Consider the following 15,255-nt stretch of genomic DNA (forward strand, 5'->3'; position numbering starts at 1 on the left):
GTAGTGTTCCTTGTCTCACTAGGTTTAGATCAGGGTTTCTCAACCTGTGGATTGTGACCCAAAACTGGGTCACTGGAATGTTTCAAAGGATCACATGGCAGCTCCAGTCCCGTGAGACTGTTGTGGCTTGGTGCATGGGGTCACAGTGCCACTCAGGTTTGGCTCAACTGCCCCTCCATCATGATGACGTCAAATATGAGTGAGGGGCACTGTGACCCTGTGCACCAGGTCACGCCACTCTCACAAATTTGGCCCAGCTGGTTTCCCCCGAGGGGGAGGAGCCAAACCTGAGTGGTGTTGCGATCCTGGAGGTGACAATGCCCAGAGTAGGGAGCCGAGCTCAGCCAGCCCCATGTAACCAAAGCTGCGGGGGGGCTCTGCAAAGCCCCACCCCCATGACACCCTATTTCCTCCCCCCCAGGAACAGGACCCAATCCCTAGTCTTGGGGCCTTCACACATACCAAGGCCTATTTACTGGGTTAATCAAACATCTGTCATAACTTACTCGACAGAAGAACTGAAGGCTGGCTTCACTACTTATGTGGCTCAAACACAATAGTGATGAGGGCTGTATAAGTATCTAAGATGCTAGATACAGTATAAATACCTGTAGTTCAATTTTAATTTGATGCTAAATCATCAAGATGAATTAAGGTTTGTAGTACAAAACAACAACAAAAGTGGGCTATTAATTTCAGATATTACGCAGTAGCCAATTAAAAATTGTGACTTGGACAGCAATTCAGAAAAGCATCACTTCAGGACAGAGAAACGCAAGAAGTTGCATGTTTTTGTTTGTTTTGTTTTTTGATGGAAGCAAACAATCTAGCCCAACATTTTGATTTCTTTCTTAAAAGGAAATGAAACCTTTTCTAATTAGAAAGATTGAGTCATGTCAACATAATCAGGAACTATGAAAGCAAAGTGAGGAAAAGTAAACACACTTAAAAATTGTTAGAACTACAGTACCAGGTCAGGAGAGATTTAATTCCTTATTGTTACTTGTATTAGTCATCTCGGATCTAGTGGAAATGCATACTGTAGACACAAATGTTAAAAAAAGCCTGAAGGATGGTGTGCCTACTGCCTGGAGATACTGCACTTCTCTCTAAGGAAATCTTTGAATGTACTGTATCACTTACAAAAAGTGATCAGATTCAATAGAGGGAACACACTCACTTCATACTCTCAATGTATGCATGCAAGAGTTAGATAACATGCATTATACATGTCTCAGGGCCACTTCTAAAATATTTTCCCACTCCCTAGGTTAGTAAGTAGTAACCACCTAGCTCTCATACAGCACTTTTCATCAGTAGATCTCAAAGAGCTTTACAAATGAGGTCAGTAGTCTTATTCCCATTTTACAGATGGAAAACAGAGGCACCAACAGGCAAAGTGACTTGTTCATAGTCATCCAGCAGGCCAGGAAGAGAATCTAGGACTCCAAAGTCCCAGTCTAGTTTTTATCCATTAGGCCAGATTGTTCCTTACTAGGATTTAGTATTTTCCCAGTTACCACCCGAGTTTTAAAAATGAAGAAATAAAGTTACCTGTGGAAATACAGTCACAACCATGGTCAAAAAGTTCCCCTAAGGGGGAACTACTATTTGTTCTTCTGGCTTGTTTCCCATCAATAGCATCCAGGGACTGGTAAACAAAGAGTCCTAATGCACACAAGAGGAATACCCAAAACGGTGCCTGAAACAGATGCATAAATATCAATACTGTCAGTTCCAGATTACTTACTATTAGCCAAAATCTATCATACTACAGATATTCTCTGCATGAAAAGCTTTCAGAGCAGTACTTTGCTAAGAGACTACCATGGACAGGCCAAAGTCGTCTTTCAGTTTTAGCAGTGTAAATTGCAGTAAATCTGAAATGAATCACTCAGTTTATATCACTGAAACAGAATCTATGCAGCGTCACACTTGTGCTTAAATTTACAAAACTAAAATTTTAGGTAGATACAGCTATCTAAAGTGGCATCAAGATTAATAAACTTCAATTTTCTCACCTGAAAATTGAGAGAGGTGCACATAATTAGTAGGAATGGTTCTATCCATGTTTATGGACACAGAACCCAAACAAAAAGGAGCTTCTTAAAAAAATAAGAGTTCAGTGTTTCATTCAAATTCTCTGAAGTCAATTAGATGATTAACTTTGATTTTTATTTTCTTCCTAGGTATTTAGAGAACTGGTTATATTTGTATATCAAATTTCAGTTAATATGCAAATAAAAGTAGAAAATGCACTAAGTAATTTTGTTAACAGACGTTTTAGTTTTTAAATAGACAAAGTTGGAGATTTTCCAAGGCTCAAATGGCAGGCAGACGCCTAACTGCCATTTGTGCCTTGCAGAATCTCTCCCAAGTAAATAAATGGTTCTCTTAAGAATGAAGAGCAACTGTCTATTGAATGTAGACTTTGATCATTTATTTAGTTCTTATTTTAAATTGAGTGGGGGTTGTTTTTGATCATTCATTACTGAGTTTTAGTTTAGCAGGACTTGCCATGGTAGTGGTCCCATCTCGGAGGGGAGATTTAGCTTTCAGAAATCAGTACGACTTATAAACTAGTCCTTACTGATTACTTTTCCTCAGACACCCCCAAATCTAGTTTCAGTCCAGGTCACATTTTTGCCCCCTAGTTGTTCTCAATCACACTTTATGCAAAAAATTGTTCGGGAAGAAATAAAGTCAAAGGTTACATGAAAGATGTTTATATTAAATAGATGAAAACCCATAGGAAATCATGAAAATTAATTCTCTTCTACCCCTACATAGGAACTGTCTGTTACATCCTGCCCTCAGTTACTCTTGTACAATCCCTCTTCAGTAGGAGCTCACAAGTGTAACAGGGCAGAATTTGGCTGTACCACATACATGGTAACCAAGATAGATAATATTTCTTTTCCGAGTGTGTTTATTAAAGGTTAGTGAGTGTATCTGGATAACAAATTATACATTATATGGATAGACTGAATATTAATGAGTAGATGTCAGGCTGAGAGCCAGGAAATAACGCACTTTAAATAAATCCTCACACAACAGGTACACATTCACATAAACCAGCCAGTGGTCTCAGTCAAACCAGAAAAGGGAAGAATTTTGACAATTGAAAATAATAAACTTTTTTTAAACTAAGTTAGGACAGGAGGTTGTCATGGAGGGGAATGTAGAAGGGGAAAAAAATGAAAGTATGGTGAGATAGCTGCTCTTAAGCCCTGTTCATTATATCCCATCATAGCACTTGTGAACCAATTTGTTTAGAACAAATCATGCATCAGATTTAGACCCATCCCAGGAATCCACAAGACAAGACCTTCCAACTAGGACCATATTTAAGGAAGGTTCCATTTTGAGCTTAAAAGCCTTGCTCATAAAGCCAGAAAAGAAAATGAATTTTTAAACTTAAAAAACAAAAAACTTAGATAACTTTCAGAAAGAAAAGATCATCAGTATCTCTCTACTTGGGACCCTTCCTAATCCATTTAACCCTGATATGAACTTCTAAATGAGAATCTAGTCTACTTCGGACTTGGAGGCAATAGTAACATCATCCTAGTTAAGAGCAGGCTCAGTAATCCTTACCCAGACCATTGCTAAATCTATTTTAAATTTCTGGGTAACTATGCTAACCATTGTCTAGCATCATGACAGAAGAAAAGTAAAGTAGTGAAAACTCTAGGGGAAATAAAGGATCTGAATGTCTTGAGTACAGAATCAGATTAATTCTCCAGAGTATGTCACCCAAAGGAATCAGATAGGAAGTAAAAACAGGACCTAAAATAAACCTTTTTAAGGAGCCCTGAGAATTCATTATCTTCTAGCTAAGTTTGTGAAAGGATCTCAACCTGACCCCTTAAATTGCACTTGCAATTCTGCAAGTACAGAGTTTAGTTAGATACTCATCTGATTGTAGGACTAATTTTGGTAGTTACATAGGGGTCTAATTTCTACTTGCACCTGCAAATAGTTGGCACAATTTTAGAAGCTTTCTTAGAAAATATGGGCTTTCAAGATTTTTAAACGTGCCCATTGTCATTGGGTTTAAGCTTCTCCAACGTGGGGATACCTACACCTCTATCCCGATAGAACGCTGTCCTTGGGAGCCAAAAAATCTTACCACGTTATAGGTGAAACTTGCTTTGATCCGCCGGAGTGCGCAGCCCCCCCAGAGCACTGCTTTACCGCGTTATATCCGAATTCATGTTACATCGGGTCGCGTTATATTGGGGTAGAGGTGTACTTATGTAGTCATAATATAAAATCTGTTATGCTCTTTATGTTGGTATTACTTCAATTTAAAATAAGACTACCGTTCGAATTCTAGTCAAAATGTTTTTTTGGTAAGTACTCTCCTATTCCAGCTGGGTTATCTTATCTCTTCTCACTCTTTAGACAAGACGACACTTGCAATCTCTGCGATATATTTAAATATACCTTCATGATTGTTACTGATTATTTGTAACAATTCGGTCAAATAGATATATTCTCTCATTCAAAGAGTAGTGTCTCTCTTGGACCAGGTATGAAACCAGTAACTTTTGGACTTTCACTATAGTTTACACAGTATTAGGGACTCTGAATCCCCACCAATCTTTAGGTCAAAAATCTAGACTCACATTTTTACAAAGGCCTAAACCTAATGATTTATGAAGCAAGATGCTCCAACAGTTCCTCCCCTCCTCCCAAATAGTATTAAGTGAGGAGAAAATTAAAAGTCTAGCATCTTAACACTTTCAGCATTACCTGTAAATTGGATACGAAAAAGATTTAAATTCCAACTGACATGAGCATTTTGGTGGCAGGCAGAAAGCAATTTATGGTAACCCAATGAAAGATTATAAACTAGTTTCCATCCCGCTCCAATACAGGTTTAACATTAACTTTTTACATAATTTTTATGTTTTTCTCCCATTAATCTAGCTATTAAATAGGAGGCAAAATTGTTTTACCATCTTTTGGCAAAACACGAAAAGGGACAAAGACTTTCAAAACTTGTGTAAGCTAGGAACAGGGGAAAATCCAAGCTCATCTTCCCTCAGGAAGACAGGAAAGTGACCATGCAGAAAGGACAGGGCCTTTTGACGAGGGCACTCCTAGATTCTGAGGCTACTTAACTCTGTGGATTTACTCTAGCACTTTTAAATCTCCTAAATTAATCTAAATTCCCATTTAAACAAAATCTCTGTTCTAACCCTTATCCTTGCAAAGATAAAATGTAAACTGATCATTAGGATTATGTGTCAATATGTTTTCATAAAGATCAAGTATTATTCAATGTTCTCCCCACAGCCCTCCCCACACACATACCCTCCCTCAGCTGCCCAAGGCTGGCCTTTGAGGTCTATGAAATCCATGACCCTAGGCCCCTCAATTTTGGGAAGGGCCTAGGACAGATTCTTGGCTGTGTTGCACAGGCCTCTGCTGCTTGGGTTGCAATAAATTCCCCTTTTCAGCCATTTGCTTAGAGTTTAAAATACAGTTTTATAGTCCAGATTACCCAAAAAAGCAATAATGCATATCATACACAGAATTAAAACTGTACCCTGTGCTAATTCTGTTAACAAGATCCTCTCAACCACTGTATTTTCCCACACTCCTCCCTTCTTCTAAAGTCACTGGATACATAAAACTGCTAAACAGATTACTATTGTTAAACAAGATCTCACCCACAGTTGGCATTTTATTTGTTTCTGAATACAAAATCTCCATATTCAATGGTCAATCATGAAGAAAAAGCTATTATGTCATATTCTTCAACAGTCGTAATGCTATTTAATTCCAGTTCATTCTATGCGGTATGTTTGCTATTTAACTTGTTTAATCTTTTAAATAATTATTTGAATTAAAGAGAACATGCTAATGTTTGCAGTCATAACTTCAGATCATAGTGTCAGAAGAGAGTTTAATGGAAAACAGTTCTGCTACACTCAACTTCAAACCGATTTTTGATAAAATAAATATCTTTTTTTCCCCCTGATTAGAATGTGTACACATATGCTAGAATTCAAGTTAAAAATTTCCCCTGCCTTCTCAGTATGGCCTTTCCATTTCCTTATAAATCCCCACCATGACAGGATCCATGGAGTGTGAAGAGCAAAGGGTTTTCATTCTCATCTTCCCCACAACTATCTCCTCCATATCAGTTAATGCTACAGAACACCTGCTGAGAGGGGAAGCAGATTGCACTGATAATGTAGCAACAGGTGTCAGCATGAATGGCTTGGGGGAATTGGAAACGGGATATGGAGCCTTTCACCTCAAGGTCACCACTTCAAAGCTAACCCAGGGTGGTAGTGACCTGCATGTTGTTGGGCAGCTGACATGAAATGAGTTGGTGATCTCAATCTAACTGGTAGTAAACAAGTGTCCAAATCACAAAAACCACCACCATACTTAGGCCTAGTTGACAGTCTCAGAAGGTCAAAAGATTAATATTTGGAGACTGAAATACCCTCAGCTCCTAATTAATGGAGAGTACCATGATGACGTGTGTTCTTCCTCTGCCCAACTTTTCTTCCCATCAGTCAGTGAGCAAGATTGCTATACATGACAGCACACTGGTATGAATTTTAAATTTCATTATCTTGCTCAGACCTTTCACAATTATGAGAAAAAGTAGTATTTATCATAACTCAGGAGTTATGTAGCTGGAAGGAAAATGATCTGTCCTGAAGCCTAGGAAGACAGCAAAGGGAGCAACAAGAGTGGGGATCAAATTAGGAATCAGAGTGGGTCAAGAATCTGGTCTCCTGAGCTATTTTGGCTTCCAGAGAAGACAAAATATTCTGCTATTTGCAGAAATCGAACATTCAAATTCTGAAATTAAAGCTTTGTAATGTCATGAACACAGAGGTTCCAGTGGCCTGGAAAATTAACCTAAAATAATTAAAAATTAAAAAATTTTAAATTAAAATTTAATGTTACTGTCTTTCTGTCCCATTCAGCAGCTTTAAATTGGCAAACTTGAAGTAGCTTTGTTTGTTTTTTTAATGAAACCTTAAGGAGTTATTTATAAACACCAGTAAGAAGTTTACAAATGGAGGGATATTTTGGAAGTTCAGAGAGAGTAAATAAAGGACTCTGGTAAAATTACTGCATGCTAAATGGTAAAAAGGATCAAGATATGGTGAAAGAAGAGATAGTGACAGAATAGCGAAAGGGCAGAAGTGTTGGACCCAATAATTAAGTTGGCAATTATTCTTAATAATTAGATTATTATTCAGGAGAGTGCAGCTAAATCACATCTATTTTCTCAATGATGCATAGAGGATCACCATCTCTCATTTTGCCATCTCCCTGTAATATGAACACGTCCCATTCCCCCGCTCTGCTCCACCCAGTCTTAAAATGACCCTTTTATACATGTACATTTAAGTCCTATATTACTTTTCTTTAAAGGCTGAATACAAAGATCTGAGATTTTTTCCTCACAGGATAGATCCAATTCCTAGATAAACTTTATAGGCTTCCCAAGCACTCTTTCAAGAGTTTGACTATACAGTAACTCCTCACTTTAAGTCGTCCCAGTTAACGTTGTTTCGTTGCTGATCAATTAGGGAACATGCTCATTTAAAGTTGTGCAATGCTCCACTCTTAGGTTGTTTGGCTGCCTGAGGGATAGCTCAGTGGTTTGAGCATTGGCCTGCTAAACCCAGGGTTGTGAGTTCAATCCTTGAGGGGGCCATTTAGGGATCTGGGGCAAAAATCGGTCTGGGGATTGGTCCTGCTTTGAGCAGGGGGTTGGACTAGATGACCTCCTGAGGTCCCTTCCAACTCTGATATTCTATGATTCTATGATTCCTACACCTCCCCGCCCCCCAGCGCCTCCTGCCCGTCGGCAGACCCCGCAGATCAGCGCCTTCCCCCTCATTCCTCCCCCCCCCCGCAGTAATCAGCTGGCTTGCGGTGTTTCGGGGGCAGGAGGGAGGAGCGAGGACTCGGCGCGCAGGCTCCCTCTCCCTCCCCTGCCTCCCCAATGCCGCAAGCCAGCAGATTGCCCTGGGCAGGAGGGGAGGGAGGGGGAGCCTGCACGCCAAATCCTCGCTCCTCCCCCCTTCCTCCTGCCCCCTAAGCACCGCAAGCCAGCTGATTGCCCCAGGCAGGAGGGAGGGGGAGGACTTGGCATGCAGGCTCCCCCTCCTTCCCCTGCCTCCTGCCAGCAGCAATCAGCTGGCAATCAGCTGACTTGTCATGTTTAGAAGGGAGGGGGGAGGAGCGAGGACGCAGCGTGGGAAGTAAAGGGGGAGGAGGTGGGGGGGAGAAGAGGCAGGTCAAGGATTGGAGCTTGGGGGAAAGGGGGAGTGGGCGGGCTGAGGCTCCCCCCCACCGCCCCTGGTGCTTGCAGAGTAGGGGAAGCTGCCGCTGCTGCGCAACGTGCTTCTCCTAGCCTACAGCACCTTCAGCCTCCTTGCCTGCTTCATTTTCTCCAGTGCCAGTGGGCTGTGCCTGTGTAGGGTAAGGCAGGGGCACCTCCCAACTATAGTACTGTATGTACAGTATGTTTGTAAACACACAGCACGTGCACACTACTCCCCCGCAGCATAGTATTAAATTGCTTGTTTAAAATTATTTAAAATGTATATTATGCCTTTTGTCTGGCAAACATTTTTTCCTGGAACCTAACCCCCCCTATTTACATTAATTCTTATGGGGAAGTTGGATTCGCTTTACATCGTTTCACTTAAAGTCGCATTTTTCAGGAACATAACTACAACGTTAAGTGAGGAGTTACTGTACTTATAAATTTTGTGCCAAATATTAGGCACACTATTTTTAATGTGGTTTAAGAGATCTCTTGATGTACAACTAAATGACACTTGTTAGCCTTTTTGTGGCCACTGCACAACATACTCTTACCTTCAAGTCATCCTATACTATCATATATCCTTCCCCACGTTCCCAGTTACAAAAAAAGGGCCTATTTTGAGTCGATATTTGGAGATACACCTACAAACAAAATTTCATTATCTACTTTTCTTCCCATTTCCCCCCCATACTGCTTACATCCTCTGGAGTCTGACAATATCTCCTGAATATCAATAACTACTTTTATACTTTTGACAGATTTCATCACTGTGTCCCCATGACCTAGGAATCTCATGATGCCACCAGACAGAGGGCACAGGAGATGCACAGGTTTTTCAGGGCTCCCCTGTGTCAGATGTATGCATTATAATTCACTAAACCATGGCATGCGGTAATCACTGTAAAATGTATGGATGGATAATATTCACAGAGTTGTGTCTCGCTACTGGAAATTATGTTCTTAAGGCAGGTAACCAGGAGGTAAGAGACTTACACTAAAGCTAGACGGGACCATCATGATCATCTCGTCTGAATTCCCACACATTGCAGGCCACAGAACTTCACCCACCCACTCCTGTAATAGAGCCATAACCTCTGGCTGAGTTACTTAAGTCCTGAAATCATGTCTTAAGGCTTCAAGTTATAGAGAATAGGTGACCCGTGCCCCATGATGCAGAGGAAGGTGAAAAACCCTCAGAGTCTCTGCTAATCTGACCTGGGGCGAAATTTCTATCAAATTGTCAAAATCAATTAAAAGGCAAACATTAGTCAGTGTGCTACAACAGATGACTGTTGTCGCAGCTGTTCTGAAGATGTTTATCAAGATACTAAGGTTGCATCACTATCATGTCCTACCCACCAGAAGGAACCAGGGGTTGCATCACTTCCTTTAGTGCACACATAGTGTTCACACATTTATTATTTCACAATGTCTTTGTAAAGCTCCAGAATTAGGCAGGCGTATTTCCTCCACACCATCCCCATTTGGCAGTGAACAATTAACTTTGTTCTGCTGGGAAGAAAAAACACCTCAAAATGCTACAGTACTCTTGGTGAGAGATTGGGAGTAAGAATGGAGAGCTGTGACCTGTCCCGGAGTCACAATCTCAGTGCATCTTTCCCCTGTGCCTTTAAAACCCATATCAAGGCTTGAGGGCTCTCAATCCAGGACTTTCACAGGCACTAAATTACCTTTTTTTTTTTTATTATATTATGAAATGTGTACCTACGCTTATCTACACTTTTTTTAAAAAGTGTTAAAATTCAGTTTCAATAATTTAAGGTACCACACCTCTATCCGATATAACACGACCCAATAGAACACAAATTCGGATATAACGCAGTAAAGCAGCGCTCCGGGGGGGCAGGGCTGCGCACTCCGGTGGATCAAAGCAAGTTCGATATAACGCGGTTTCACCTATAACACGGTGAAATTTTTTGGCTCCCGAGGACAGCATTATATCGGGGTAGAGGTGTACTAGTAGGGGACTTTAATTATATAGACTCGTTTGTCTCTTTAATATTCACAAATTTATAGAGGGAAATGCAGTGTTGTAATACTCCTCACAATTAAGTTGTCAAGACCAATTAAGTAGTCAAGACTCTCACTCAATTATAAGGAGAAAGGTTGCTTCTTGCGGCCAATTATGTAGAGGTGAGATGTTGAAGTGTACAACTATGCTGTCAAGTTGGCCAATGATTTAATAATTCATAAAATGTTTCGTTACTTCATCCACCTTGTCTCTCTAGTATCTTGGGACTGACACGGTACAACTACACTGCATAAAAACAATTTGGGTATTAAGAATTCAAAAGTAGCCATTGCAAATTTGCACGCTTCTCCCAGTTTGCCCAACTAAAACTGCCCCCCCCCCTTTTTTTTTTTAAGAAAAAAGTTTGCAGGCCTATAATCTACAGCCAGAATGCAAAAGTTTAGGGTATTAAAAAAACCAGACAAGCCAAGATGCTCAAGTGTTACAATATCAAAAGATCTACAATACACTAATCCCAACAACTATGTTCCAATATTGTTGTGGCTAGCACAGTTTCAACCTTGGTACGGGTAAGGTTATGAACGAGCCAGGTCTCTGAACAACTGCACTCCTATAAACCCCGAGGAATTTGTGCGTGTTACCAGATACCAAGCTGCAACTAACTACAAGTTTGTAATTCCATCTCACTGCATTATTACAATCCCAATAATGTAAATTCTTTTCTGTATGATCCACATGTATTTTTCCTGAAGTGAAAATATCTGAGGGTGATATTTAAAACAGCAGGTTAACCCATTAATCAGGGCCGGCTTTAGGACCTGCGGGGCCCGATTCGAATACCCGGCGGCGGTCCGGGTCTTCAGCGGCGGGTATTCGAATCGGGCAAAACCCCATTAACATCAATGAGGCGCTGCAAGAGTCGGACTGTGTGAGTGCACTTGCAGGACTAAGGCCATCGTTTCCACCTTGTGATAGAAAAGTCTAGGCCCTATTCACCCCTGCCACACGTGCAGTAGTTCAGAACTGCAAGAAGGCTCCTACACTGCTCATTCTCTCTTTCTTGGAATGAAAGATGACAGAATTTGCCTGCGTGGCTCCACTGATTAGCTGGGTGGCCCTTCATTCTCGTGTGTGGCCACCCAGGCGCGCACCTTAGAGGGAACTATCCATGGACCACCTGAATGGAGCTCGCGGACAACAGTTTGAGAACCTCTGGCTTAAGTTAACAGAGTAGTATTAGGCACTTTAAATGCCAGCAACTTCAGTCTACATTAGTGCTCCCATCTTTGGAGCCGAACTGTTGGTGAGACTGGTTGGATATTGTGAGCAAAAAAACCCTTTAGTGTTGCAGAAAGCCAAGATTTTCATGTAATGACATGACTCCAGGAGCTTGGACTTAAGGACACCAATATTGTGACTCTCATGATAAAAATCATGAGTGCTGGCAATACACAAGACAAATCTTTTCTCTCTAGAAGAGAAATGTCAAAAACAGGCTGACGAAGTGGGTATTCACCCATGAAAGCTTATGCTCCAATACATCTGTTAGTCTTAAAGGTGCCACAGGACTCTCTGTTGCCAAAAACAGGCTTGACATTCATCCCCCCAAAGGGAGTCTCCTTTCCCACTGAATGAGTGAGGTTTGGAGTAAGTCAAAGTATTAGAAACTATTTAGCATGAGAAGCAACCTCCCCACAGACCAGGCCGCACCAACTCAAAGTGGCACCAGACCGTCCCAGAACAACAGATGCAAAACTTGCAGACATATCTCCACTGCTACAATGATCAACACCTCCCACAACACACCTTTCAAGATCCATGGGTTCTACATATGCCTATCACAACATGTGATATACCTCATCCAATCCACTAAATGCCCCAATAAAAACTATGTGGGTGAAATCAATCACTACACTATTGAATGAACTCACACAGGAAAATGATAAAAACACCCTATCACTTGCGGGTGAAAACTTTTCATGAAGCCATTACTCTATATCTGCCCTATCAGTCCTCAACCTCAAAGGAAACGGCCACAGCACTTTCAAAAGACGAGCTTAGGGGCTCAAATTCATTACTCTGCTAGATACTAAAAATCATGATTGGAAAGAAACACTGGATTTATGGCTTATTACAACAGCCTATAACCCACTAACCCCCTCTTTTTGTCCTCCGACTGCAGAAGCGTTAATGGGCCACTCTACCTTGAATAATGACAGGTTTCAGAGTAGCAGCCGTGTTAGTCTGTATCCGCAAAAAGAACAGGAGTACTTGTGGCAGAAGTGGGTTGTAGCCCACGAAAGCTTATGCTCTAATACATTTGTTAGTCTCTAAGGTGCCACAAGTACTCCTGTTCTTTCTACCTTGAATGACCCCTTACAATATGTGCTAACTATTTAAGCTAAACAATCTGTTCCACCTTGTTGTGATGCTGGGAGTACCTTTCCCAGACCTGAAGAAGAGTTCTGGTGGCTCGAAAGCTTGTCTGTCTCACCAACAATAGATATTACCTAACCCACCCTGTCTCCAATATCCTGGGACCAATACAGCTACAACTACGCTGCATAGTACGGACCCTGTTGGTTGGCATTATAACTGTTTGGGCTTTCCTGTGTAGACATTGTTTAATCCTTTCTAGAAAGAGAAGGCCAAACCTACTTATAACACAGGCGGGGCACTATTGACGCAACACAGTAGGATTTACTGTGTGCATAGGCTCAAAACACTGTCTGAAGATATAGGGCACCAGTTGAGTGTTTTTTACAGCATCCCGGGGTTTACAGTAGGAAGGGATTACAATGTGGGCAGGTTCTCAATTTGTGAAGGAATTTGTTTTGCAGTGAGTGCTCTGTGTGTTACACCTGGAGATTACAGTATGTGTGAGGGATACAGGGTGTATTTGTGTGGCTGATATTTACACTAGAGAGAGGGTTACAAGCCCTCACACAATGGGTGTGTACAATGTGCACAGAAGGTGTTACAGGGAAAAATGGGGGTTGAATGCTAGAGCTGCTGGGAGAGTTTCAGTCAAAGCAGGGACCTTGGGGGCAGAAGGTCGGTTACAGCATAGGTGGATTTAGTGATTACAATGCAGGAGAGAGTGAGGTTGTTTACAGTGGAGCATACGTGCAGGGAGGAGGAGATAGTGTTTGAGTGAAGGGCAGGGACACAGTGCAGGGGCTGAGAGCTGGCTAGAGGGGGTTCTAACTGGGATTACTATGGAGTGTGCTGGGCATGGGAGAGTGGTTACTGTGGGGTAAGAAGAGGTGATGCTGCGGGGGAAAGGGTGGGGTATTTTGGGGGATGACAGTAGGTGGTTGGGTAGAGGGAAGATTAGCTTGGCGTGGGGCAGTATGGGGCAAGAAGGTGATTTGAGAGGAGTGCCCATTTGGCTGGGAAAAAGGCATAGGTTGGGGGTTACTACAGGCTAAGGGGACAGGGTGCTGAGGTTCCTGCAGGGTGAGAGGAGCAGGGACACGGCCTGGGTTAGTCTGGGCAGGGGGGGCCCTGTGAGACTGGGGGAAGCAGAAGCTACTTGGGTCTCTGTGGGGTTGCGGGGGACGCTGAAGGGGGCGGCGGAGGGACCCTCTGGCGGGCGGTACCTGCTCGGTGGCGCTGGGGCAGTAGGCGATGAGCAGCAGCGTGGTGAGCAGGTTGAGCAGGAGGCCGCTCAGGGTGATGGTGTTGGGGGCCAGCCAGGCCGGGATCTGCTCCACCAGCCAGGCCCAGTAGAGCTGCAGCTGCGGCTCCAGCAGCGAGCGCCCGGACGCGCTGTAGCGATGCTGCTCCAGCCGCCTCAGCTGCGCCGCGCTCAGGGGCTTGGGCGGCGCCCACAGCCCGGCCATGGCAGCTCCTGGCGGGGGCTCGCTCGGCGCCTGGGCCTGGCTGCTCCCGGGGCTCGCCGCCGGGCCGCTCGGCGCAGGGCGGGGGCGGGCTCAGCCGAGGGAGGGAGGGAGGGACAGAGGCCGGAACGCAGCCGCCGCCCGCAGCCGATATTTAACCCCCGGGCCCTGAAGCGCGACCGACCCCAGCACTCCCCGCTGGGATACGGGGAGCCGGGCAGCCCTAATCGCCGCCTGCCCCCCAGGGGGCCGGGCAGCTCCTCCCTCTGCCTCCTCCCACCTGCCCCCCAGGGTTCCGGGCAGCTCCTCCCCCCACCTCCCTCTGCTCACTCTCACCTGCCCCCCAGGGAGCCAAGCAGATCCTCCTCCCTTCCCCCATAGGGGAGCTGGCAGTGGCACCCCCCGCCCCCCCACCACACCCTTACTCCACAGGCTGTGCCCAACAAGCCCACATATGCCCTGTGGGCCCCTGTATACTGTGTATGTAATAACTACGAGCTAGTGGTCTCTTAGGCACTATGGTGCCCCTAGGGCAATGGGCTGCCCACATAGTGCCCATCATCTCAGTGATAACTAGATGGTGACAGGTTTCAGAGTGGTAGCCGTGCTAGTCTGTATCAGTAAAAACAAGGAGGAGTCCTTATGGCACCTTAGAGACTAACAAATTTTGGAGGCAGGTCACCTGTGATAATCAGATCAGGTGCTACACCAGTCACATCATCCCATGCTAAGGCCTGTGTCATTTCCACAGATCACAGTTTCCACTAGGGCAAGGGTGGGCAAACTTTTTGGGCTGAGGGCCACATCTGGGTGGGGAAATTGTATGCAGGGCCAGGGCAGAGGGTTGGGGTGCGGGAAGGAGTGTGGAGTGCAGGAGGGGGCTCAGGGCAGGGGTTGGGGTGCACAGGGGTGCAGGGTGCAGCAGGGAGCTCAGGGCAGGGAGTTGGGGTGCAGGGTGTACAAGGGGGCTCAGGGCAGGGAGTTGCAGTGCAGGAGGGGTGCGAGGTGCAGGCAGGGGGCTTAGGGCAGGGAGTTGGGGTGCAGGAGGGATGCAAGGTGAAGGCAGGGGCCTTAGGGCAGGGAGTTGGGGGGCGGGGTGC

The 15,255-nt window shown here is 44.0% G+C and overlaps 1 protein-coding gene across 1 annotated transcript in view; it reads right to left on the reverse strand.

Annotated features, from left to right (window-relative positions):
- Positions 1-14,402, reverse strand: part of CHPT1 (choline phosphotransferase 1) — a 38,235-nt gene extending 23,833 nt beyond the window's left edge. Inside the window, exons 1-2 of the mRNA XM_024208151.3 lie at positions 13,916-14,402; positions 1,555-1,702 (exon numbers count right to left, since the gene is read on the reverse strand). Of these exons, the coding sequence (XP_024063919.2) occupies positions 1,555-1,702; positions 13,916-14,158 (391 nt within the window). The 5' untranslated portion in view covers positions 14,159-14,402. The remainder of the gene's footprint in view (positions 1-1,554; positions 1,703-13,915) is intronic.
- Positions 14,403-15,255: the final 853 nt, after the last annotated feature.

Source organism: Terrapene carolina, unplaced genomic scaffold (assembly GCF_002925995.2).
Source record: "Terrapene carolina triunguis isolate 2854851 unplaced genomic scaffold, T_m_triunguis-2.0 Scaffold247, whole genome shotgun sequence".
Classification (NCBI taxonomy): domain Eukaryota; kingdom Metazoa; phylum Chordata; order Testudines; family Emydidae; genus Terrapene; species Terrapene triunguis.